The 27,701-nt window shown below is 43.1% G+C and overlaps 1 protein-coding gene across 8 annotated transcripts in view; it reads left to right on the forward strand.

Annotated features, from left to right (window-relative positions):
* Positions 1-27,701, forward strand: part of RIN2 (Ras and Rab interactor 2) — a 239,696-nt gene that overhangs the window by 39,518 nt on the left and 172,477 nt on the right. For 7 of the 8 annotated variants that reach the window (XM_037022390.2, XM_073236968.1, XM_037022388.2 and 4 more), the window contains exon 2: positions 16,020-16,139. Coding sequence is in view for 1 of the 8 variants with exons in the window: in XM_073236971.1 (XP_073093072.1) it covers positions 20,759-20,791 (33 nt within the window). In the remaining 7 variants the exon portion in view is untranslated. Of the gene's footprint in view, positions 1-16,019; positions 16,140-19,912; positions 19,999-20,715; positions 20,792-27,701 lie in introns of all 8 variants that reach the window. The other variant, XM_073236971.1, reaches the window with a different exon arrangement.

Genomic DNA, 27,701 nt, shown 5'->3' on the forward strand with positions numbered 1-27,701 from the left:
TATTTTATTGAGTATTTTTGCATCTACATTCATCAGGGATATTGGTCTGTAATTTTCTTTTTTGGTGGGGTCTTTGCCTGGTTTGGTATTAGGGTGATGTTGGCATCATAGAATGAGTTTGGGAGTATTCCCTCCTCTTCTGTTTTTTGGAACACTTTAAGGAGAATGCGTATTATGTCTTCTCTGTGTGTCTGATAAAATTCTGAGGTAAATCTGTCCAGCCCCGGGGTTTTGTTCTTGGGTAGTTTTTTGATTACCATTTCAATTTCTTTGCTTGTAATTGGTTTGTTTAACTTTTGTGTTTCTTCCTTGGTCAGTCTTGGGAGGTTGTATTTTTCTAGGAAGTTGTCCATTTCTTCTAGGTTTTCCAGCTTGTTGGCATATAGGTTTTCATAGTAGTCTTTAATAATTCTTTGTATTTCTGTGGAGTGTGTCGTGATTTTTCCATTCTCATTTCTGATTATGTTGATTTGTGTTGATTCTCTTTTTCTCTTAATAAGTTGGGCTAGAGGCTTATCTATTTTGTTTATTTTCTCAAAGAACCAGCTCTTGGTTTCGTTGATTTTTGCTATTGTTTTATTCTTCTCAATTTTGTTTATTTCTCCTCTGATCTTTATTATGTCCCTCCTTCTGCTGACTTTAGGCCTCATTTGTTCTTCTTTTTCCAGTTTTGATAATTGAGCTGTTAGACTATTCATTTGGGATTGTTCTTCCTTCTTCAAGTGTGCCTGGATTGCTATATACTTTCCTCTTAAGACTGCTTTCGCTGCGTCCCACAGAAGTTGGGGCTTAGTGTTGTTGTTGTCATTTGTTTCTATATATTCCTTGATCTCTATTTTGATTTGTTCATTGATCCATTGAGTATTTAGTAGCATGTTGTTAAGCCTCCATGTGTTTGTGAGCCTTTTTGTTTTCTTTTTAGAATTTATTTCTACTTTTATACCTTTGTGATCTGAAAAATTGGTTTGTAGAATTTCAATATTTTGGAATTTACTGGGGCTCTTTTTGTGAGCTAGTATGTGGTCTATTCTGGAGAATGTTCCATGTGCACTTGAGAAGAATGTATATCCTGTTGCTTTTGGATGTAGAGTTCTATAGATGTCTATTAGGTCCATCTGCTCTACTGTGTTGTTCAGTGCTTCCGTGTCCTTACTTATTTTCTGCCCGGTGGATCTATCCTTTGGGGTGAGTGGTGTGTTGAAGTCTCCTACAATGAATGCATTGCAGTCTATTTCCCTCTTTAGTTCTGTTAGTATTTGCTTCAGATATGCTGGTGCTCCTGTATTGGGTGCATATATATTTAGAATGGTTATATCCTCTTTTGGACTGAGCCCTTTATCATTATGTAGTATCCTTCTTTATCTCTTGTTACTTTCTTTGTTTTGAAGTCTATTTTGTCTGATATTAGTACTGCAACCCCTGCTTTCTTCTCACTGTTGTTTGCCTGAAATATGTTTTTCCATCCCTTGACTTTTAGTCTATGCTTATCTTTGGGTTTAAGGTGAGTTTCTTGTAAGCAGCATATAGATGGGTCTTGCTTTTTTATCCATTCTATTACTCTATGTCTTTTGATTGGTGCATTAAGTCCATTTACATTTAGGGTGACTATTGAAAGATATGTACTTATTGCCATTGTAGGCTTTAGATTCGTGGTTACCAAATGTTCAAGGTTAGCTTCTTTAGTATCTTACTGCCTAACTTAGCTTGCTTATTGAGCTGTTATATACACTGTCTGGAGATTCTTTTCTTCTCTCCCTTCTTATTCTTCCTCCTCCATTCTTCATATGTTGTGTGTTTTGTTCTGTGCTCTTTTTATGGGTGCTCCCATCTAGATCAGTCCCTGTAGGATGCCCTGTAGAGGTGGTTTGTGGGAAGCAAATTCCCTCAGCTTTTGCTTGTCTGGTAATTGTTTTCATCCTGCCATCATATTTAAATGATAGTTGTGCTGGATACAGTATCCTTGGTTCAAGGCCCTTCTGTTTCATTGCATTAAGTATATCATGCCATTCTCTTCTGGCCTGTAGGGTTTCTGTCGAGAAGTCTGATGTTAGCCTGATGGGTTTTCCTTTATAGGTGACCTTTTTCTCTCTAGCTGCCTTTAAAACTCTTTCCTTGTCCTTGATCCTTGCCATTTTAATTACTATGTGTCTTGGTGTTGTCCTCCTTGGATCCTTTCTGTTGGGGTTTCTGTGTAATTTCATGGTCTGTTCGATTATTTCCTCCCCCAGTTTGGGGAAGTTTTCAGCAATTATTTCTTCAAAGAGACTTTCTATCCCTTTTCCTCTTTCTTCTTCTTCTGGTATCCCTATAATACGAATATTATTCCTTTTGGATTGGTCACATAGTTTTCTTAGTGTTGTTTCATTCCTGGAGATCCTTTTATCTCTCTCTATGTCAGCTTCTATACGTTCCTGTTCTCTGGCTTCTATTCCTTCAATGGCCTCTTGCATCTTATCCATTCTGCTTATAAACCCTTTCAGGGATTGTTTCACTTCTGTGATCTCCTTCCGGACTTCATCCCACTGGTCTTGCATTTTTCTCTGCATCTCATCCCATTGCTCTTGCATTTTTCTCTGCATCTCTGTCAGCATGTTCATGATTTTTATTTTGAATTCTTTTTCAGGAGGACTGGTTAGGTCTGTCTCCCTCTCAGGTGTTGTCTGTGTGATCTTTGTCTGCCTGTAGTTTTGCCTTTTCATGGTGATAGAGATAGTTTGCAGAGCTGGTACAAGTGACCGCTGGAAGAGCTTCCCTTCTTGTTGGTTTGTGGCCTTCCTCTCCTGGGAGAATAGTGACCTCTAGTGGCTTGTGCTTGTCAGCTGTGTCCAGACAGGGCTTCTGCTTCCTGCCCGGTTGCTATGGGGTTTATCTCCGCTGTTGCAGTGGGTGTGGCCTGGCTGGGGCGGCTCCTCCAAAATGGTGGAGCCCCATTGGAGGGGTGCGGCAGGGAGGCTATTTATCTCCGTAAGGGGCCTCTGTGCTCCCTGTTGCCCAGGGTGTTAGAGTGCCCAGAGATCCCCAGATTCCCTGCCTCTGGTCTAAGAGTCCTGCCCCTTTAAGACTTCCAAAAAGCACTCTCCAAACCAGAACAACAACAGCAACAATGAGAGAGGGAACAGAAAAAAAAAAAAATGGAAAAAACACTTGATTTTTTTTTTGTCCTCAGGCGCCGGTCCCAGGCACCCACTCACTGGTCCTGCTGCCCTGTCTCTCTAGCACCAGGGTCCCTGTCCCTTCAAGGCTTCCAAAAAGCACCCGCCCACCGGTCCCGCAGGGAAAAACGCGGGATAATCTTTGTCCTCAGGCGCCGGTCCCAGGCACCCCCTCACCAGTCCCACCGCCCTGCCTCCCTTGCACCGGGGTCCCTGTCCCTTTAAGGCTTCCAAAAAGCACTCGCCAAAAAGAGAGAAAAAAAGGGGAAAAACACGTGATTTCCTCCGTCCTCAGGTGCCGGTCTCAGGCACCCGCCCACCGGTCCCACAGAGAAAAATGCGCGATTTCCTCTGTCCTCAAGTGGTGGTCTCAGGCATCCGCTCACCAGTCCCGCAGGGAAAAATGCGGGATAATCTTTGTCCTCAGGTGCCGGTCCCAGGCACCCGCTCACCAGTCCCGCTGCCCTGCCTCCCTAGCACCGGGGTCCCTGTCCCTTTAAGGCTTCCAAAAAGCACTCGCCAAAAAGAGAAAAAAAAAACAAAGGGGAAAAATGTGCGATTTCCTCCGTCCTCAGGCGCTGGTCTCAGGCACCCACCCACCGGTCCCGCAGGGAAAAATGCGGGATATTCTTTGTCCTCAGGCGCCGGTCCCAGGCTCCCGCTCACCGGTCCCGCCACCCTGCCTCCCTAGCAATGGGGTCCCTGTCCCTTTAAGGCTTCCAAAAAGCACTCGCCAAAAAAAAACCCGCTCCGGTTTCTTTCCACCCGCTGGGAGTTGGGGGGATGGGTGCTCGGGTCCCGCCGGGCTGGGGCTTGTATCTTACCCCCTTCCCAAGGCGCTGGGTTCTTGCAGGTGTGGATGTGGTCTGGATGCTGTCCTGTGCCCTGTGGTCTCTATTTTAGGAAGATTTTTCTTTGTTATATTTTCATAGCTCTATATGTTTTTGGGAGGAGATTTCCACTGCTCTACTCACGCCGCCATCCTGGCTCCGCCCTATAACATATGTAAGTCCTTATAGGTACTATAATTTCTATTACCAAAAAGTTATGCCTCAGAATAAGTGTTCCTAGAACTTTTAACAGGAGATGTTTTATTGGGAAATGTTATTGTCACATAAATGTTACTATTCTCATTCAAAATGCAGACATTTGGAATGACTTACCAGTACAACTAAGGGTCTTTATTCTGCTTTTATTGTGCCATTTCAGACAAGTAGGTAAGGGACGGAAGTCTTCTAAACTTTCCAGAAATGTGGATGTTTTGGAATTATATATAGTTACTCTCTTAATTCCTTCCAAATTTCCTTCCCTCCCTCCCTATTCAGTTTCTTTTCAGGCAGTTTTCTAGGTAGAAAACAGTTGGAGTAGGTTGGGGCAGGATCCCCTCTACGGACAAGGCCATAAAGTGGACAGGGTCAACTTGACAGTATGAACTGAAAGGGAGAGGAACTACTCTTTGTAGAAAGAGGAACTGCCCTGGGAAGTCATCAGAGGTTCCCCCAACCAGAGGGGAAATTAGACTTCCAGCCACTCACCTTTGCTTTGCCATTTAAGTTCCACCTGTCAGCAATGGTCATCCACATCAATTTACCCAATTCCCGTTTCAAAAGCAAAAATCTATATTTGTAAATGGTGGCAAGCAGAGGAATTAAAGTATATAATATACTGTGCATGCATCGAATACTGAGTGAGATCTCAAAGTGTCATTTTCCATGAAGATTTAAACAAGAGCAGAACTCATCCTGTCTTCAGAGAGAATCATATGGCAGACAGACCTGAAGCAGTGGTAACACAAGGCAGTAATACGTGTAGTGGAAAAGGAATGTAAACTAAGAGGTATTAACTAAGTTTAATGATGGTTCAAAGTGGGGAGGGATACACATGGTTGGGAACTCAGAGTGGACTTGGGCAGTGGTGGCGAGAACCACCATGGAGGTTCAAAGTGAGGACAGTGGTGACTGAGGAACCAAAGGTGGATCTGGGCGTTGCCACTGACCAGCTCATGGTGCTACTAAGCAGGTCACTTCACCTCATACAGCTATAAAGTGAGAATCAAATGCTACCTTTTTCATAAGGCTGCTTAAGGAAGTCACATGAGAAGTAGTGCCTGAGAGGCAATTGCTTCTTAGTAAATGCCAGCAGTTGCCTGCAGTAGTTGGAGATGAATCTTAACAGATGGGCAGGATTGCAGCAGGAGGTATCAGCAAGGTAAGGTAAGGTGTCGTAGCTCTTTTCTCTCTGTCTTTTTTTGGAGAGACAGATGCCAAAGCCTTTTTCCAAAACACTTAATTTAAAGAAAAGAAAATATAAAAGGAAAAAGATGGAGAAAAATTATTCTGGGTTACCATCTTCTACACCTGGCCTATTCCTGAGATGTTCACTAACAAAAGCTCTTTGGCTAAAGAATTTGGGGAGATCCAGGAACATACTTCCCTTCTAGATCATATTCATGTAAAGACTCTAGAAATCTTGCAGCAAAGAAATCTGTTTTACTCCATATTTCCCAATTTATTAGGATTATGGAACAGTGTTTTCTTTGAACACTTATTAACATTGGTGACATGAGCTGGCAACCTGTTCTCTTCAGGGTGCTTTTACCTTGAGGGTGTTAGTTTTAAAGTATTTTATAAGGGCTTTAGAGCTTCCAATGGGAATAGTGACCCTTAAGTATTTCCTACAGTGCATCCCACCTAATGATGCTTGATCAGTATTTAATTACTGAATAGCTGTGATTAAGACACCCCCACACATTTAGCTTTTCTTCTTAGATAAATTAAAATAAAGTAAGATAATTTAAAACTGTCAAGGTTAGAAATACTTATAGTATTCTCTAGAGAATTTCTAGTTTGCTAGGAAAACAATCTAAGTTCGAAATGAATGTGCATTTCTCTAGGAACACAACCATGTTAAAGTTCAGCAACCAGTTGGAAACAGACTCCCTTTGCTGAGGAAATGCTGCTTTTGTCCACATAGTGTGAGAGCAACACCACAAGGTTGGGACAGCCCCCAGGAAATTCCCGCTGCTTCACCCTGACCCCAAGGGAGGCCTCAGTCAGTCTGCTTCTTTTTCTAATAGACAGTGATGTTTTTCTTCTAAAAAGACAGTCTTTATATTGCTGGTATTTTAAGTTTCTGTAGGTAAGATTTAATAACATACACCATACATGTGTACTGTCAACTCAGTTTAATATTCTTTAGATGTGGGTTTGGCTGGTTACTGTGTTTTTCAAAGTCAAAGCCGCTTTGGAAGTTGACTAAAAGCATTTTGCCTGGTGAGTTTTATTCCCTTGGCTGCTCAGAAAACTTTGTCAAACATTTATGGATGTTGCTGCAGCACCATTAGTGAAAGTTGGATATTGGCAGCAACATTTAATTCTGTTTTACCCACGGAAGAGTACCAGATAACTGAAACTGTAGTCTGATGGGAGAAGCATGGTAACTATTGAGATATCACTAGTGTCAGCAGTCCCTTCTCTGTCTGGCCAGATAAATTATTAGCCTCCCAAGTGTACTGTTTCATTCGATCCAAGTTGGCGATATGCCAGAATGCTAAAAGTCAGGAAATGATGCAGACTCCTACTTCATGCTCCACGCGGTGTGCTGCGTGTTATACCACGGTGCATGAGCAAAGGAAAAATGAAAGCCAGTGCCACCTGAGCAACACACACTGAAACAGCATAAGCTCAAAGACCTTAAGTTTAGGGTCCACAATGTAATCATTTAAGGATTTTTCAAATTGAATGCTGAATGGTAATATAGGTACAAAGTAACGGTGAATGGGTGAAGCATACTATAACATACACAAGCGTATGAGTGTAGTAGAGGGAATTAATATGACTTTGACCCTTTCTGTTTTGCCAAATTCAAGATTTAGAGTGTAAAAAAGATTTTCAAAATGGGCATCTCTAAGTATGGACTTATTCTCAGGGGTTCATATATCCTCTTGGGGAGGCATATGAAATACATATTTATTACAAGGATAATATTTAATAATTAATCTAAGTTTATTCTGGGTTTTCTGTGTGTCATGAACCCCTAGTGGGTTGTGATTCACTAGTGGGAAGTTGGGCACACCTGGTGTCATTTTACATAAAGGTGAATGCAATTGAAACATCAGAATGTAAGAATGAAGTATTGTTTTAGTAAGGGTTAAGTGTTTTTTTACAAAATATTTGCTTCTGTTTTGAGTGTGAGTAGGGGTGTAGGTCTTGATGAGAAATGTGGTTATGACTGTGGACAGAAGCCAAAGAGTTTGAAAGCCATGAATCACCAGATCACTGGTTCTGAACCTTCACTGCACAATGGAATCACCCAATGGGCTTTGAAAAATAGGATAGCGTGTGTCCTAGGGACTCTGCTGCAATTGGGCTGTGACCTGAGCATGGGGCTTGCTTAAAACTTCTCAGTGTGCAGCCAGGGATGAGAGCCCTTGAGGAGTTGAGCCTTCTAGCCCATTCTGCCTGCCTCCAGGTTTGCGTGTAATTGGCCTTGGGACCAAGTCCTCCTACTAACTGGAGTTTTTGCAGAGTACAAAGAAGGACCAGAGTGGGCTTAGAACATAGGTAATGTCTTTGCCCTAAGTGAAGATCACATGCAGTCTAGTAGGGGAGAAAAATGAGAGCTTCACAGTTCAGGCAGAGAAATCAAGGAGTTGAAGAGATGAGGATAATGTGAATTGTGTGAGCATTCCCCCTGCCATCCTACCAGTGGGTTAAGGCCCCAGAGTCTGCTGTTTCCCCAGGTGGCCTACTGATAGGTGGTGCTTCTCACTCCTGTGAGCCTCCCCAAAGAGTAAATTACCTTTAAGGGTAATTCCTGATTTATTCTCTTAAGAATACCCTCCCCCTCCGAAGGTGCAACCCCACTATATTCATGTTACAAGGAGTGACTTGGTTTCAGTAAAATATCATCCTCTTATCACATGAGATGAGTGTTGTTATGTCTAATTGTGTTAGTTTACATTTTGTTCTTATATAGTTTATAATTGCGCTGGGTTTTATAATTGTACAAGATCATGAGAATAAGGTGTTTATACCTAGTTATTTTATTTGTATTTTCTTATTTAATATTATAATATAAACATAAACAGTATAATGGAGAAAGCACAAGAATTTTTGTCCCTTAAAAGGGTAACCTTTCTGTACTTTGTGGCTTCCTTTGCTCAGGTGACTGTGGCTCCCCCTGAATATTGGGGGCTAGTAAATGAACACCAGTTTCTTATCTATTTAGCAAAGATGGGAAGACATTCTGAAGTGATGTAAGTGGAATTTATGGCTTATTGGGATTATTTTTCAGTAGTCCTATCTATGTGCAAAAGAGGAGTTCAGAGGAAAGTCTGGATTGAGGAGGAAAGTGGCATTTAAGTGAGCCCCCCCCGCCAAGCAAGGTAATGATATAATGACACATATGTTGGTGATGGTGGCAGCGAACATTTCTTGAGTACTTACTAACCTGCAGTGGCCAATGCTTTCCATGGATTCTTTTACTTGAGCCTTAGAACAGCTCCTTGAGGTAGTACGTGCTGTGATTGTCACCCACTTTACACATAAGGAACCCAAGTGAAGGGATTTTCCTGAGACACTGAGTGGGAATTCAAACCAAGTAGGAGGCCTCCAGGCCAGAAGGCTGAATGTCAAGGTCAGGGAGAATATTGTAGACCAGGAGCCTGACTTGAATCTAGGGAATGAAGGAGGGAACATGTGTGACATCTGGATGCAAATGTCACCAGGTGCAGTTCTGGCCAGAAAGTCAGAATTCAGTTATGCAGCCTGACAGAGGTGTTGAGATTATGAAGTACTATGAAAGAAGTTTTTTTTAAAAGGAGATAATCTTACACTGATAGAGGGTGTTTGAAAAGACATCTTTTTTTTTATTCAGGTATCGTTGATATACAATCACATGACCAACATTGTTGTTACTACATTCCCCCCTATTATCAAGACCCGACCACATACCCCATTACAGTCACTGTCCGTCAGTGTCGTAAGATGCTATAGAGTCACTACTTGTCTTCTCTGTGCTATACTGCCTTCCCAGTGTGCCCCACTACATTATGTGTGCTAATCATAATGCCCCTTAATGCTCTTCTCCCTCCCTTCCCACCTATCTTCCCCTGTCCCTTTCCCTTTGGTAACTGTTAGTCCATTCTTGAGTTCTGTGATTCTGCTGCTGTTTTGTTCCTTCAATTTTTGCTTTGTTGTTTCACTTCACAGATGAGTGAAATCATTTGGTACTTTCTCTGCCTGGCTTATTTCACTGAGCATAATACCCTCTAGCTCCATCCGTGTTGTTGCAAGTGGTAGGATTTGTTTTCTTCTTATGGCTGAATAATATTCCATTATGTATATGTACCACATCTTCTTTATCCATTCATCTACTGATGGACATTTAGGTTGCTTCCATTTCTTGGCTATTGTAAATAGTGCTACAATAAACATAGGGCTGCATATGTCTTTTTGAAACTGGGCTCCTGCATTCTTAGGGTAAATTCCTAGGAGTGGAATTCCTGGGTCAAATGGTATTTCTATTTTTAGTTTTTTGAGGCACCTCCATACTGCTATCCACAATGGTTGAACTGATTTACATCCCCACCAGCAGTGTGGGGGGTTTCCCTTTCTCCACATCCTTGCCAACATTTGTTGTTGTTAGTCTTTTGGATATTGGCCATCCTAATTGGTATGAGGTGATATCTCATTGTGGTTTTAATTTGCATTTCTCTGGTGATTAGTGATGTGGAGTGTCTTCTCATGTGCCTGTTGGTCATCTGAATTTCTTCTTTGGAGAAGTGTCTGTTCAAATCCTCTCCCCATTTTTTAATCAGGTTATTTGCCTTTTGTTTGTTGAGGTGCATGAGCTCTTTATATATTTTGGATGTCAACCCTTTATCAGATATGTCATTTATGAATATATTCTCCCATACTGTAGGATGCCTTTTTGTTCTACTGATAGTATGGTTTGCTGTACAGAAGCTTTTTAGTTTCATATAGTCCTACTTGTTCATTTTTGCTTTTGTTTCCATTGCCTGGGGAGATATATTCATGCAAAAGTTACTCATATTTATATTCAAGAGAGTGTTGCCTATGTTTTCTTCTAAGAGTTTTATGGTTTCATGACTTATGTTCAGGTCTTTGATCCATTTTGAGTTTAGTTTTGTGTATGGAGTTAGACAGTAATCCAGTTTCATTCTCTTACATTTAGCTGTCCAGTTTTGTCAGCACCAATTGTTGAAGAAGCTGTTATTTCTCCATTGTATATCCATGGCTCCTTTATCATATATTAATTGGCCATATATGCTTGGGTTAATATCTGGACTTTCTATTCTGTTTGTTCCATTGGTCTATGGTTCTATTCTTGTGCCAGTATCAAATTGTGTTGATTACTGTGGCTTTGTAGTAGAGCTTGAAGTTGGGAAGTGAGTTACCCTCTGCTTTAATTCTTCCTTCTCAGGATTGCTTTGGCTATTTGGGGTCTTTTGTGGTTCCATATGAATTTTAGAACTGTTTGCTCTAGTTCATCGAAGAATGCTCTTGGTATTTTGATACAGATTTCATTGAATCTGTAGATTGCTTTAGGCAGGATGGCCATTTTGACAATATTATTTCTTCCTGGCCAAGAGCATGGGATGAGTTTCCATTTGTTAGTGTCCTCTTTAATTTCTCTTAAGAGTGTCTTATAGTTTTCAGGGTATGCGTCTTTCACTTCCTTGGTTAGGTTCATTCCTAGGTATTTTATTCTTTTTGATACAATTGTGATTTCTCTTTCTGCTAGTTCATCGTTAGTGTATAGGAATGCAACAGATTTTTGTGTATTAATGTTGTATCCTGCAACTTTGCTGAATTCAGATGTCAATTCTAGTAGTTTTGGAGTGGATTCTTTAGGGATTTTTATGTACAGTATCATGTCATCTGCAAACAGGGACAGGGTGACCTCTTCCTTTTGAATCTAGATGTCTTTTATTTCTTTATTTTGTCTGAATGCCATGGCTAGGACCTCCAGTACTATGTTGAATAAAAGTGGGGAGAGTGGGCACCCTTGTCTTGTTCACAATCTTAAAGAAAAAGCTTTCAGCTTCCCGCTGTTAAGTATGATGTTGGCTGTGTGTTTGTCATATATGGCCTTTGTTATGTTAAGATACTTGCTCTCTATACCCATTTTGTTGAGAGTTTTTGTCATGAATGGATGTTGAATTTTGTTGAATGCTTTTTCAGCATCTGTGGAGATGATCATGTTATTTTTGTCCTTCTTTTTATTGATATAGTGGATGATGTTGATGGATTTTCAAATGTTGTACCATCCTTGCATCCCTGGGATGAATCACACTTGATCATGATGTATGATCTTCTTGATGTATCTTTATATTCAGTTTGCTAATATTTTGTTGAGTATTTTTGTATCTATGTTCATCATGGATATTGGTCTGTAGTTTTCTTTTTTTGTGGTTTCTTTGCCAGGTTTTGCTATTAGAGTGATGCTGGCCTCCTAGAATGAGTTTGAAAGTACTCCCTCCTATTTTTTGGAAATCTTAAAGGAGAATGGGTATTATGTCTTCTCTATATGTCTGATAAAATTCATCAGTGAATCGATCTGGCCCAGGGGTTTTATTCTTGGGTTGTTTTTTGATTACCGATTCAATTTCGTTGCTGGTAATTGGTCTGTTTAGATTTTCTGTTTCTTCCTTGGTCAGTCTTGGAAGGTTGTATTTTTCTAGAAAGTTGTCCATTACTTCTAGGTTATCTATTTTGTTAGCATATAGGTTTTCATAGTATTCTCTAATAATTCTTTGTGTTTCTGTGGTGTCTGCAGTGATTTTTCCTTTTTCATTTCTGATTCTGTTTATGTGTGTAGATTATCTTTTTTTCTTGATAAGTCTGGCTAGGGGGTTATTGGTTTTGTTTATTTTCTCAAAGAACCAGCTCTTGGTTTCATAGATTTTTTTTGTTTTATTCTTCTTTATTTTATTTATTTCTTCTCTGATCTTTATTATGTCCCTCCTTCTGCTGACTTTGGGCCTCATTTGTTCTTCTTTTTCCAGTTTCAATAATTGTGACTTTAGACTATTCATTTGAGGTTGTTCTTCTTACTTTTAATAGACCTGGATTGCTATATATTTTCCTCTTAGAACTGCCTTCGCTGCATCCCACAGAAGTTGGGGCTTTGTGTTGTTGTTGTCATTTGTCTCCATATATTGCTTGATCTCTGTTTTTATTTGGTCATTGATCCATTGATTATTTAGGAGCATGTTGTTAAGTCTCCATGTGTTTGTGAGCCTTTTTGTTTTCTTTGTACAATTTATTTCTAGTTTCATACCTTTGTGATCTGAGAAGTTGGTTGGTGCAATTTCAGTCTTTTTGAATTTGCTGAGGCTCTTTTTGTGCCCTAGTATGTGGTCTATTCTGGAAAATGTTCCATGTGCACTTGAGAAGAATGTGTATCCTGCTGCTTTTGGGTGGAATGTTCTATAGATGTCTGTTAGGTCCATCTGTTCTAATGTGTTGTTCAGTGCCTCTGTGTCCTTACTTATTTTCTGTTTGGTTGATCTGTCCTTTGGAGTGAGTGGTGTGTTGTAGTCTCCTAAAATGAATGCATTGCATTCTATTTCCCCCTTTAATTCTGTTAGTATTTGTTTCACATATGTAGGTGCTCCTGTGTTGGGTACATAGTTATTTACAATGGTTATATCCTTTTGCTGGAGCCCTTTATCATTATGTAATGTCCTTCTTTGTCTCTTGTTACTTTCTTTGTTTTGAATTTTATTTTGTCTGACATAAGTACTGCAAAATCTGCTTTTTTCTCTCTATTTTTTGCATGAAATATCTTTTTCCATCACTTTCCTTTCAGTCTGTGTATGTCTTTGGGTTTAAAGTGAGTCTCTTGTAGGCAGCATATAGATGGGTCTTGCTTTTTTATCCATTCTGTAACTCTGTGTCTTTTGATTGGTGCACTCAGACCATTTACAGTTAAGGTGATTATCGATAGATATGTACTTATTGCCATTGCAGGCTTTGGATTCGTGGTTACCAAGGGTTCAAGGGCAGCTTCTTTACTATCTAGCAGTCTACCTTAACTCACTTATTAAGCTATTATAAACAGTCTGGTGATTCTTTTTTCTCTCCCTTCTTTTCCTTCCTCCTCCACTTTTTATATGTTAGTTGTCATATTCTGTACTCTTTGCATATCCTTTGACTGACTTTGTGGGTAGGTAATTTAATTTTTCATTTGGTTAGTATTTATTTGGTCTACTTCCTTTGCTGTGTTTTATTTTCTCTGGTTACAGCTATTTCGTCCTAGGCACACTTCCGTCTAGAGCAGGCCCCTTAAAATACACTGTAGAAATGGTTTGTGGGAGCTAAATTCCCTCACTTTTTGCTTATATGGGAATTGCTTAATCCCTCCTTCAAATTTAAGTGGTAATCTTTCTGGTAGAGTATTCTTGGTTTGAGGCCCTTCCATTTGATTGCATTGAATATATCATGCTACTCCCTTCTGGCCTGTATGGTTTTTACTGAGAAGTCTGATGATAGCCTGATAGGTTTTCCTTTGTATGTGATCTTTTTTCTCTCTCTGGCTGCTTCTAATAGTCTGTCCTTATCATTGATCTTTGCCATTTTAATTATTATATGTCTTGGTGTTGTTCTCCTTGGGTCCCTTGTGTTGGGAGATCTGTAGACTTCCATGGCCTGAGAGACTGTTTCCTTCCCCAGCTTGGGGAAGTTTTCAGCAACTATTTCTTCAGAAACACTTTGTATTCCTTTTTCTCTCTTCTTCTTCTGGTACTCATACAGTGCGAATATTGTTCTGTTTGGATTGGCTCACACAGTTCTCCAAATATTCTTTCATTCCTAGAGGTCCTTTTTTCTCTCTGTCTTAGCTTCTCTATATTCCTGTTTTCTGATTTCTATTCCATTTACTGTATCCTCTACCTCATCTAATCTGTTTATAAATCCCTCCATTGTTTGTTTCATTTCTGTTATCTGCCTCCTGAATTCATCCCTTAACTCTTGAATATTTTTCTGTAACTCCATTAGCATGCTATGACTTTTATTTTGAATTCTTTTTCAGGAGGATTGGTGATTTCAGTCTCACCGAGCCCTGTTTCTGGTGTTTGAGGGATTTTGGATTGAATCAGGTTCTTCTTTTCATAGTTCTGGAGCTATGGGAGTGGTCACAGGCGAGTGGCACAGGTGTCAGCTGGGAGGACAAAGTCCCTTCCTGCTTGCCAGTAGTTGTGCTGTCGCCGCTGTTTCTGCCAGTTAACCACACGCAGGGTGGGGCCTCTGGGTTAATCCCCTAAACTGCCATGGGCTGGGAGGCCCTTGGGATGGCCTGGGGTAATGGCAGGGTCTCAGGTAAGCGGCACAGGTTCTGCCATGAGAACAAAGCCCTTTCATGCTTCCCAGTCTCAGCTCCTGTCTCCACTGTCTGTGCCAGTTAACCATGTGCAGGGAGCAGCCTCTGCGTTTGGGCTGGTTAGCCATGCACAGGGAGAAGCCTCTGTGTTAATCTGTTTAGTTGTTGTAAGTGGGGCTGCCCTCTGGCTCATCTGCAGCAATGGTGGGGACAGCCAGTTTGCACACAGCGGGGAGGAAGGAGTGGCAGGCTGCTCGGGGCTGCATTGCCAACCTGGGGGATAGGGCGCCTGGAGCTCCTGAAATTTCCCAGCCTGCTGGTATGAGTGTGCCAGGATGTTTCTGTCCACCTGATAAACCCTTGTCCCTTTAAGACTTTTAAAGTGCCTGCTTTTCTTTTGTCCCAGGATACCTGACTATGGGAACCTATTCATGGTCTTAGTCTCAGATTTTGCTTTTCCACTCCTCTAATATCCAGAGCACCATGCAATGTGTGTCTGTGTTCCTGAGGCAGATTACTAGGGCTGGTTATTTAGCAATCCTGTGCTTCCACTCCCTCCCCACACTGATTCTTTTCCTCCCACCCATGAGCTGGAGTGGAGGGAGTGCTCAGGTCCCACCACGTTATGGCTTTTTATTTTACCCTTTTCTATGAGGTGTTGACTTCTCCCAGATGTAGACTGGCTGGTGTACTGTTACTTCTGGTCACTCTTTTAGGAATAGGTGTATTTGCTGTATTTTCAAAATATATTTGGTTTTGGAAGGAGATTTCTACCACATTACTCACGCCGCCATCTTTTCTCTGCCTCCCCTGATAAGACATCTTGAGAATGGAACAAGCAAGGTGCAGAATGACATATAATAAATGTCTATTTGGCAAAAACACACACAGGTGTATGTATGGGGGGGGCAAGGGGTATATTTGAATGCATGGAAGTGATCTGGAAAGATATGATCCCAAATCATAACAGTGTCCCCTCTGCTGAGGATGCAGGTTACAGGCTACAGTGGTGATGGTCAAAGGGAACTAGACCTTTGATCTAGTATTTGTGGTTTGTTTTCATTTGTGTGCAAGCAAGATGATAACATTCACATTCTTAGGTAATTTTGAAAAAGTTAGGGTGCTGATGCAAAGAATGAAATAGGGGATAATTTGGAATTTCCTATTCAGGTCAGTCCCATCTCCAAAGTCTCAGACTGTGAGGTTGCATGACTCTAAATTTGTAGGCACTGACGCGCAGAAGGCAATGGGAAAACCAAATCATCACTTAATTGGTAGGGGAGACAGCACTTTTGCTAATGCTTTTTTTTTAGTGAAAGAGTATTTGGAGTTTTAGAAATCTGAGTATTTAGAGAACATTCTGGTAAAAAATTACCTGGCCCAGGTCAGAGTGAGAATCTGAGCAGGAAGGAAGGATGCATGTCTGTGTTCCCATCAACCCGGGCATAAGGCCCCACTGTAGTTGTTCACAGTATTTTTTAAATGCTTATAAAATTGAAATGGTGATTCTGTGTGTTGTAGATGGAGACAAGAGGCCTGGACTTCTGAGCTTCTACTGGAAAAGAGAAGATGGGCAAGGCCTTCAGGATGCCAGGGAGGCTGGTGTAAACTGATGTGAGCCACGACATGCTGGCTTGAAGGGTATGTGCCATTGGGACTGGAGGGCCCAGTGCTGCAGCCTCGGGACCTTCTTTCAGGGCCAGGTTCTCCGGTGTGGTGGTGGGCATGGGGCTCTCACTCAGTCATGCTTGTGTGGATGCGGCTTCCCTCTGATAGATGGGCAAATGCCGACCTGTTGGCAGGCACTCAGTTGATGATGCAAACCAAGATCAGGGCCACCCAGGAGAGTGTGAAATACACCTGCTCACTATTATGGAGCACTAAGTGTGTGCCAGCATGGCTCTAAGCCCTTTAGTGTGTTAATTTATCTAATTCTCATAGCATGACCTCGAGGTAGGCACTGCTGTTGCCCCATCTTAGGACTGGGGCTGCCAGGGAGCACAGAGAACCTGGACGATTACTGGGAGCACAGTTACCACATGGGGCCCTGGCCCAGCCTAGAAGCCCTGGGCCCCACTCCCTTCCTCATACCTTTCCTGCAGCCTCTCTTGTCCCCACCTTTCATCTGTTCTCATAGTCACAGGTCTCCATATGAAGGGGAATTAACATCGAACGGGTGACAGTATACGTTACAATGGCAGGTCCTGTGTTCCAAAAATGGCCACAACAGGCCTGTGGCTCTCCAGAACCTTGCCATGTCCCCCAGGCAGGAAAGCCCATTTCCCCTCTCCTTGGATGAGTGGGACTTGGTGACCTCCCGGACAGAGAGAAGGTGACAGGAGTGACACTGAGTGACTTGGAAGCCAAGATCAGCAAAGGAGACACGGCTCCCACCTGGCTCTCTCATTCTCTAGGCACACTTGCATTTGAGACCAGTGGAGAGGAAGCCCAGGCCCCATGGAAAGGATGCATGTAGGTGTTCTAGCCGACAGCCCCACCTAAGGCCCACCCAGCCATGAGCCAGACCCTGGCAGCTACTTCCACTAATGCCATGTGTGGTGGACCATTCAACAAAGTCATGAGCAAAATCAGCATTGTCATCATTTTGAACCATGTCGCTTAAGCCCACTGTGACACCATTTAAGGTAGATGTCATCACACTCATTTACAAGTTAGAAAATGAGAGAAAGATCCTGGGTTTGAACCCAGGCTTTGAACCCTGAGACACAAGTGCACCATTCCTATGAGCAGAAGTTACAGATGAATGAATGCAGAAGCTACAGATGTGATATTTCAACTTTCAAACCAAACTCTGTTGTCCAGTGTTGTACATCTGAAGATATTTTCAGCTGGATAATAACCTAATGAAAGAGTCACTTCCAGTCCTGCCATTTGCTGATATTGTTTAGATTCCTGCTGCATTTTATTGAGGTTATAGATTTATAAAAGTCAAGCATGAAGGTGTTTTATATAACAGGAAAACAAATGAAGTGAAAAGAAATCTCAACCGCAGAAAACAGAGCTTTAGCGCCAAGCTTGTGGGTCCACCATAGCCCCAGCTCTCTGTTCCTTCTGGGCCAAGAGCTGGGCCTTTGCTGGCCCTTAGACAGATGCTCTCGGAGCAGCCAGCCCATCTGGCATAAGAGGACAAGAGAATAAGACACTGGAGAACTGGCTTTATGTGGTCTGTTGTGACTATTTCCTTCCTATATAAATGCTGCTGGTCTGGGCTCACACATTCAGTTCTCTCAGGAAGCTGATTGACTTCCCTCCTTGATCTTAGCTCATGTTACAGGAGAAACTTTTTCCTATCATGTAAGGTAGTAATCATTCCTGTGATCAAATGCTTCTGTGTCATCAGTGGCGCTATTTCTTGTTTGATTTCAGACACCCAGACACCAAGGAGGGGCCTGTCTCCTGGACGCCTCCTCTCATTTCTGCCAACATGGACTCTGGCCCATAGTAGACAGTGAAAAAATACCAAAGAGCATTAAATGTGAATTCCTGGTGTACATGCTGAAGTCCGACCTTGGGGCTAAAGATTTGTCCTTAGAGGTCAAGATTTCTTTTTTACTTCCTCTGTGACTCCTGTTACACAAAACACCTTGATGCTCGACTTTTATAAATAAATACCATCAATAAAATGCAACAGGAATCGAAACAATAACAGGAACTGGCAGGGCTTAGAGAATCTGTTTCATTAGGTTGTTGTTCAAGTGGAAAATATTTTCAGATGTGCAACATTGGACAATTGACTTAGGTTTGAATGTTGAAATATGACGTATGTAACTTCTGCATCCATTCTGCTCAACGTTTGCTAATAGAAGTGGTGACTTGTGTCTTCCACCTTGCATTTAGTTACATGCATGCTTAACATTGTGCCACTTGAGAACTCTGAACAATTCTTATCTCTACATAGTCCAGAATGCCCAACACTGTGCCCTGCGCTTAGTGGGTGTGGGGCACCATTAATAATGGACGTGGCAGCAGGATAGAATATGAGGAGTTTTTTTAATCTGAAGGACAACTAAATGTATGCAAGATGTTAGGCAAGTTTAATTTGTTAATTATATTTCTATTTCCTAATCTATCAGTTAGCTTTTGTTGCCTACAAAAAGCCACCCCAAAATTTAGTAGCTTAAAACAATAGCCATTTATTTAGCTTATGATTCTGAAGTAGGCAGTTTGGGCAGGGTCCAGCTGTAGACTAGTCAGGGGCAAGGTTGGCTGGGAGCTGATTGGTTACTGGTGGCCTCAACACAGAACCCTCACCTCTGTTGTGCATGTATCTCATCCTCCAGGCCAGTCAGGGCTCCAAGAGAGAGCGCACATATGGCTTCTTGAGGTTAGCCTTGAAATGACAGTGTCACATCTGCTAAAGTCTGTTGGTTGAAGCAAGTCACAGGCCAATCCAGATTCAAGAGAAGAGAAATAGACTCTGGCCCTTGATGGGAAGGATTGTAAAATCACCTTGCAAGGAGCAGGCACACAGGGAGGGTGGAGAACTGTGGCCATCTTTTCAGCGCACAGCACCGAGTAAGGTGCAGATACAGTATCAGGGGAATTAATGGCTTTACAACAGAGGTGGTGGAAAGGAAATCATTTGCTTAGTTTGCAATTTATGAGAAAAATAGAACTGGATTCAGAAGAGAGTGGATAGCAAGACAATGCTGAGATGGACACAGAAGAGCCCTGGACAACATCCTCCATTCGTTGTCCACCTAAGTCTGTAAAAGGCAGGCTTGAGATGGGAGGGAATGGTGACAGAGCACAGGGTGGATGGTGGGTAGTGAAGAGACCATCTTTTCCTTTGCTGCTCTTTTCTCTGCCATTGTCAGCTGGGGGTGGCAGGTGATGAGGGCAGCAGGCAGCTCAGAGGTAGAGTAAAGCAGTCCCTTTCGTGTCTAAATCTGACCCGGAATAGCAGTCATTCTGACTACTTCCTGCCACTGAAACTTCAGGTTCCTTGCAGTTTGGCTGATGGGTTTTATTTGCTGGGAGACTTGGGGGCCAGCAAAGAGGGATGGAAAGGGCCCAATGGTTTGTGTCCTGAATTGCTTTTTTCCCCTGGAATTTCAGGACAGCTTCAACCTAGGAACACTTGGCCTTTTGAAATTACCACTGCATCCATGTGACATTCCATGGTGACAGTAGCCCTGTAAGGGTGGGGTCATTATTACCCTCCCTTTGCAAATGGGAAAACGGTGCTGTGAAGGTGGGTCAGTTGTCCTCCATCACCAGTGAGGCAGTGGCAAAGGCGGTGCTTGAAGCCAGGCTGGGTGAGGGGCCTCACAGTGCACTTTGCTGAACTCCGCTGTGCCCACATGGCCTCACACAGTTAGACAGCCATGGCTGCCTCCACCAAGTGTAAGCAGAGCAAATGGGATTTTCTCCTTCCCCATCTCTTGCCACAGTTTGGAGGAGGTCTGAGGAGGGTGTCAGGGAGAGGCAGGGCTGGTAGGAAGACATCACCTGTGGAGAACTCATCAGCAAGTGGGAGGTAAGCAACTACCTTTGGGAAAAATCCCCACCTTCCCCTGGGACACTGAGGATGGGTAATTTTTAATCCATCTCTTCATCCCCCTGGCTGAGTCCTGAGTCCCTCCGGAGGCTGGATTTGAGCACCCTATTTCATGGTACCCCAAGGAGTGCTCTGGTAGTGTCTAGGGGCAAGCCTAGACCTCTGTCCACCAGACCATAGTTCCTGGGCCACTTCTGAACCTGTTTGAAGAATTCCTTACTCAGGGCAGCTCCTGTGGAAATACTGCTGTGCCTCAGCCACCTGCACCGAGGAGCACACCCCACTGGACAGCACTCTGTCTTCTCTGGCTCTCAGGCTTGTCCTTCCCCGTGCAACAGAATTTCACTGACTCTGGTCAATGGAGAATGTTTTCTCTGATGCCTTTTCAGCTATGGTGTAAAGGCTAGTGCTGCCACCAGCTGGCTGAGAATTACTGAGTGCATCCCTGAAAGTAGAGTTTATTCCTTTTCTTTTCATTCTCTTTTTTACTTCCTTCTTTTCCCCTTCTTTCCGGTTCTTTCCAACAAACAGAGGCAGCTTAGAGGCCTGATAGCTCATAAGAATAAACAAGTCTGGTGTGAAATCTAGTGGCATTTATTTCAGGCTTGCCAGGTCCTGCTCCAGGTGCATCACGAGCTGATGCCTCACAACAGCTTTGAGAGGCAGAAAGGCATGATTTTTGTCCCCGTTTTACAGGCAAGAAAACTGAGGCACTGAGAGGGGGAAGTCATCATGTGTCATGATGTGTGACATATTCAAGCTCTTGATGAAGGTTAGTTTTTATTTGAAAAAATGATCTGTGTCTTAGTTTGGGTTAAGAATTAGGGTACAAGTCTGTATATGGGCAGTGATGCCTGGACACACAGGGAGTGGGCGGTGGGATAGCGAAGGAAGAGAGGCCACCAGAGTGTGACCATGACCCACGGATTCTTGTAAGTCTCCTTTGCTCTCTACCTCGGCTCTCACTGTGCAACACATCACCCCCAAACTCTGGGAGAAAGAATAACAAGCATTTATTTAGCCCATGCAACAGAAGGTTGGCTGGGGTTTCACTGATCTGGGTTGGGCTAATTTTTTCTTTTGGGTGGTTGATCCAGGCTGGGCTCAGCTGGGTGACTCTGCTTCAGGCATAGGCCCTGTGTCTTGCCAATGGGTTTCAGTCGCAGGCAAGTTCATTATGGATTCAGTGTGATCAAAGAAAATGACAGCAAAACGTTCTTGGGGTGAAAGGGTTATACCCAACTTTATTTCCAGGTAGCAGGGCTGTCACTAGAATCCCATTCACTCAGAGTGAGTCTGTATGCAGCAAGCCAGTCTCTGCCTCTGGGCCCCTCTGTCCTCACAGCCATCCTCTGGGCTCCTCTGGGCTTCTCCGACTGCACAGCTGTCCTGCACAGTCATCCCACACAGCCATCCTCTGGGCCTCTGTCCTCGATGCTGCCACCACTCCAACCTCTGCTCTGCTCTCCTGCAGCCTTGCAGCTGTGCCACCATGTTGTGACCAGAGCACTGGGCGGAGCTCTTTTTATAGAGTCAACAGCCATGTATTGCCCACAGGTGTGCAGTGAGCTAGTCAACCAGGGCCAGGTGATAATCCTGGCCACAGGAACTCTCATTTTATCCACACTCTGCCTCTCCAGGATTCTCTCCTCTCAGTCTATGTGCCCTTAGTCCTCTGCAATGGTCCTTGTGCAAGGAAGCTCAAACATTATTCTCCAGCCTCTCCAGCAAAAAGTCTTGCAGACACAGAGGCCAGACTCATGGCTCTGTCTTTGACCTCTGCCTCTTTGGTCTTAATGGCTGGAACTGCTGCTCTGTTTTCAGTTGTTGCCATAGCTCCAGTAGATCCTATTTGGCTTCCCGTCTAATTTCCTTCCATCTACTCCAGCCTGTATCAAGTCAACCTACATCTGGGTCCTGGTAACCCTTATGGGGCACCTCAAATTCCTCCTGTTAGTAACAGGTCTTATTTCTTTCCAGGTTCTCGTTGCTTCGGCTACTGTGTGTGTCACCTTGCATTTTGTAATCGCTGCTTCAAGGTGGGCTGTACTGTCAGGGAAAATAGCTTTCCCATCTCTGATACCGACAGAACAATTCCATCTACCCCTAAGTCCCACAGCCACCGGCTCAGCCTGAGTATAGGGGCGGACTATAGAGTGTGCCATGACCTGGGGAGGGGGCTGCTCCTCTCCTTGGGGAACTTTCAGCTGCTGGGTCTTTATTTTCTGTACAACCACTGGACGTGCTTTCAATACAGGAGGGGCCAGTGCCTCCAGCACCACCCCTTCATCCTTCCCCAGCTCCTCCATTTCTGGGGCTGATGGCACCTTTCTCTCCACTCCCCCAAGTACCTCACAACAATGCCAGCTCAGTCTTCAGAAGGTCTCTTCAGCTCAATGTTTCACAGCTGATGTTCTCGTGCCACCTCCACCTGTGCTCCCCTCAGTAGTTTGTCCTTTTCCTTGATGTCACTTCCTCCTTCAGAATACCTGGCAGCGCTGCCGTCTTGCCTCCAATGGCACCTTGCTGCCTGCCCTCTGTGCTGCCCCCTCCCATATCACTGCCATCTCCTTCCTCAGGGAATCCACAGAATTTTGCAGCTTGTGTTCTCATGCCATTTCTTGGGTCTCCTCTGTAGACTTTTTTAATACTGTGAGAAGCAGCCAACCCACAGTCCCTGCTGCCTCTTGGGCACTCTGCTTCTCAAAGGATCTACTTACTATACCAAGGGCCACCCCTACAGCCTCAGGTGTCACCTCCACTTGCTTCCAGTCCTGGGGTGGGGCCCAGCCCTCTAGGAGGCAAGTCACCTCAGACCACATACCCATTGGGGGTTGATCCACTGTCTCCCCATTCACAGGGGCAGCCTGCTGAAGCACCCCTCCCATAAGGCAGCCTGTCTTTTTCCTTGGTTAACAATGAACCCTGCCGACTTTCGCCAGTTGTCTTGCCAATGGGTTTCAGCCCCAGGCAAGTTTGCTATGGATTCAGTGTGACCAAAGAAAATGACAGCAAAATGTTCTTGGGGTGAAAGGGTTATACCCAACTTTATTTCCAGGTGGCATGTCAGTCACTAGAATCCCATTCACTCAGAACGAGTCTGTATGCAGCAAGCCAGTCTCTGCCTCTGGGCCCCTCTGTCCTCATAGCCATCCTCTGGGCCTCTGTCCTCGATGCTGCCACCACTCCAGCCTCTACTCTGCTCTCCTGCAGCCTTGCAGCTGTGCCACTGTGTTGCACCCAGAGTACTGGGTGGAGCTCTTTTTATAGAGTCAACAGCCATGTATTGCCCACAGGTGTGCAGTGAGCTAGTCAACCACGGCCAGGTGAGAATCCTGGCCACAGGAACTCTCATTTTATCCACACCCCGGTATGGCTCCTCCCCCAGGTAGGTTCAGGCCTGCTCCACCTGAGCACATTCTAAGTCCAGGCTGTGGGCTGTAGCACCCTAAGGGAAGCTCTTCTCACATGACCATGGCAGGGGCACAGGAGTGCAAGTGGGGACCCAGAAGTCTTTTACCTGACACTTAGGGTGTTACTGTAGTGACTAAAGCAGGTCACAAGGCCAAAGTCAAGAAGCAGAGAGGTATATTCTGCCTTTATGGGGGAAGTTTCTACCACTGACTTTAGCTTAGCAACAATAAGGCACTTCAAGGCACTTCCTTTGCTTCCTGCCAAGTTGGGCAAATGGAATGTGAAATTTTAAAGTCTTTACCAATGCCTGTTTTACTTATCACTTTGCGCAAAATCCCAAATCTTTAATGATATTCTAAGTTGCTGTTGATGGGAGATGTAATGTTTGTTAAAAGCTGCACACCCTCAGGTTCCAGAAACCTCTGTTATCTCAGACCCCGGCTGGGGACCGTCATCACATCACACCGTCTGATCTGGCATTGTTCATCCCGGCCTCAGGAAGTGCCTGGAGTTGTTGAGCTTGTCCCGCCCATGGTGACCACGTGTTACCACCTCAGCAGCTGCCTACTTTGGTTAGACTTGGCATCCACACATACCACCTGCTCAAGCTGTCAGAGTGAAAGGAGAGCAGCAAGTGGAATGAATAAATTGTCAATTATATTGATGTGTATGTTTTCCTACATTTAAGGAGAAGGCTTTGGATTCTGGAAGAACCTCGTTTGTCGCCCCCCCTCAGTACTTTGGCTCTCTCATCTGGCATGACTGCAGTTTAGTTGGAAGGAGAAAAGGCAGAGCTTTTATGTCTGTTGGAATTTGCAGCCATAAATGTACAGGGCTTTTACCAAGTTAGCAGGGAAAAGACTTGCCATTTTTTTTTTTTGAGTTATAACTTATAAAGCATATGCCAAGAGTGGCCTGACTGTTATTTTCTTGGCCCTGTAAAGCTCTGTGGAAAGAAACCTAAGCCTCAAATGATTAAACGTCTTTCCAAACACTTGTTAAGTTACTTATACCATGTCCACGCAGTAGCCAAGCAAGCAAGCAAATGAATGCAAACCTGATGCTAATCTGTTAACAATGGCACCTTATTTGGCCCAATAGAACATTCTAATTAACCCATTAATGAAATCATATTATTAATAGTATTAAAATGACTGTGGACTTAGTGGTCTGTGTCTGTCTTTATAAATGCACTAGGTTTCAGCAGAAAGTAGCAGATATGTGAACGAGTTAATAAGCCTCACTTCTTGGTGGAAAGGGTGGTGGGGAGAGTGTGGAAATGAGACAAGCAAGGGAAAGCAGTTGTGTAATGGGGATTGCCACTGAGGGCAGCTGGGGCTCAGTCCTGCTGGGGAGCTCTGAGAGATGGTGTCGGTCTCACATCAGAGGAGCTTCACCCAAGGAGTGAAGACTCTGGGATCTTATCCACCAGCTCCCATCCATCACTGGTGAGGACAGAAGAGGGGCAGTGATTCCCTGCTCTTCTGGTCTACTCCTGAGAGAGTCAAGTATTCTGCTGTCATCAGAGTCTTCAAAAGGGAACCAGAAAGTGGGAAACTCTTGTCATGCATGGGAATGGCAGGTGCTGAGGAGACATGAGTGAGGCACCATTGGCTTCCGCTACAGGGTATGTCAGAGAGTTTGAGGAATAGAAGGAAGGGATTTATAGCTTAAAAAAATTTTTTTGTTGAGGTATTATTGATATACACTCTTATGAAGGTTTCACATGAAAAAACAATGTGGTTACTACATTTAACCATATTATCAAGTCCCCACCCATACTGATGACAGTCACTGTCCATCAGTGTAGTAAGATGCCACAGATTCACTATTTGCCTTCTCTGTGCTACACTGTTTTCCCTGTGATCCCCATACCATGTGTACTAAACATAATACCCCTCAATCCCATTCTTCCTCCCTCCCCACCCACCCTCCCACACCACTCCCCTTTGGTAACCACTAGTTCATTCTTGGAGTCTCTGAGTATGCTGCTATTTTTTTCCTTCAGTTTTGCTTTGTTGTTATACTCCACAAATGAGGGAAATCATTTGGCATTTGTCTTTCTCCGCATGGCTTATTTCACTGAGCATAATGTCCTCCAGCTCCATCCATGTTGTTGCAAATGGTAGGATTTGTTTCTTTTCTATGGCTGAATAGTATTCCATTGTGTATATGTACCACATCTTCTTTATCCATTCATCTACTGATGGACACTTAGGTTGCTTCCATATCTTGGCTATTGTAAAAAGTGCTGTGATAAACATAGGGGTGCATATGTCTTTTTGAATCTGAGAATTTGTATTCTTTGGATAAATTCCAAGGAGTGGGATTCCGGGGTCAAATGGTATTTCTATTTTTAGTTTTTTGAGAAACTTCCATATTGTTTTCCACAATGGTTGAACTAGTTTACATTCCCAACAGCAGTGTAGGAGGGTTCCCCTTTATCCACATCCTTGCAAGCATTTGTTGTTCATGATCTTATCTAGGTTGTCCATCCTAACTAGTGTGAGGTGATACCTCATTGTGGTTTTAATTTGCATTTCCCTGATGATAAGTGATGTGGAGAATCTTTTCATGTTTCTGTTGGCCATCTGAATTTCTTCTTTGGAGAATTGTCTCTTCATATCCTCTCCCCACTTTTTAATTGGGTTATTTGCTTTTTGGGTGTTGAGGCATGTGAGTTCTTTATATATTTTGGATGTTAACCCCTTGTCGGATATGTCATTTACAAATATATTCCCCCATACTGTAGGATGCCTTTTTGTTCTGTTAATGGTGTCCTTTGCCGTACAGAAACTTTTTAGTTTGATGTAGTCCCATGAATTCATTTTTGCTTTTGTTTCCCTTGCTCAAGGAGATGTGTTCAGGAAGAAGTTGCTCATGCTTATATTCAGGAGATTTTTGCCTATGTTGTCTTCTAAGAGTTTTATGGTTTCATGACTTACATTCAGGTGTTTGATCCATTTCAAGTTTACTTTTGTGTATGGGGTTAAACAATCCAGTTTCATTCTTTTGCATGTAGCTGTCCAGTTTTGCCAACACCAGATGTTGAAGAGGCTGTCATTTCCCCATTGTATGTCCATGACTCCTTTATCATATATTAATTGGCCATATATGGTTGCATTTCTATCAGGGCTCTCTAGTCTGTTCCATTGGTCTATGGATCTGTTCTTATGCCAGTACCAAATTGTCTTTATTACTGTGGCTTAGTAGTAGAGCTTGAATTTGGGGAACGTAATGCCCCCAGCTTTATTTGTCCTTCTCAGGATTGCTTTGGCTATTCAGGGTCTTTCATGGTTCCATAAGAATCTTTTTAGAAGGATTTTCTCTAGTTTGTTGGAGACTTCTGTTGGTATTTTGATAGGAATTGCATTGAATCCGTAGATTGCTTTAGGCAGGATGACCATTTTTACAATGTTAATTCTTCCTATCCATGAGCATGGGATGTGTTTCCTTTTATTGGTATGTTCTTTAATTTCTCTAATGAGTGTCTTGTAGTTTTCAAGGTATAGGTCTTTCACTTCCTTGGTTAGGTTTATTCCTAGGTATTTTATTCTTTTTGATGCAACTGGAAATGGAAATGTTTTCCTGATTTCTCTCTCTGCTAGTTCATTGTTAGTGTACAGGAGTGCAACAGATTTATTAATTTTGTATCCTGCAACTTTGCTGAAGTCAGATATTATATCTAGTAGTTTTGGAGTGGACTCTTTAGGGCTTTTTATGTACAATACCATGTCATCAGCAAGCAGGGACAGTTTAACTTCTTCCTTGCTAGTCTGGATGCCTTTTATTTTCTTGTGTTGTCTGATTGCTGTGCCTAGGACCTCCAGTACTATGTTAAATAGAAATGGGGAGAGTGAGCATCCTTGTCTTGTTCCTGAACTTAAAGGAAAAGCTTTCAGCTTCTCGCTGTTAAGTATGTTTGCTGTGGGGTTGTCATATATGGCCTTTATTATGTTGAGGTACTTGCCCTCTATACCCATTTTGTTGAGAGTTTTTAAGTCATGAATGGATGTTGAATTTTGTCAAATGCTTTTTCAGCATCTATGGAGATGATCATGTGGTTTTTGTCCTTCTGTTTGTTGATGTGGTGGATGATGTTGATGGATTTTTGAATGTTGTACCATCCTTGCATCCCTGGAATAAATCCTACTTGATCATGATGGATGACCTTATAATGTATTTTTGACTTTGGTTTGCTAATATTTTGTTGAGTATTTTTGTATCTGTGTTCATCAGGAATATTGGTCTGTGATTTTCTTTTTTTG

The sequence above is a fragment of the Manis javanica genome, chromosome 5, assembly GCF_040802235.1.
Source record: "Manis javanica isolate MJ-LG chromosome 5, MJ_LKY, whole genome shotgun sequence".
NCBI classification, from domain to species: domain Eukaryota; kingdom Metazoa; phylum Chordata; class Mammalia; order Pholidota; family Manidae; genus Manis; species Manis javanica.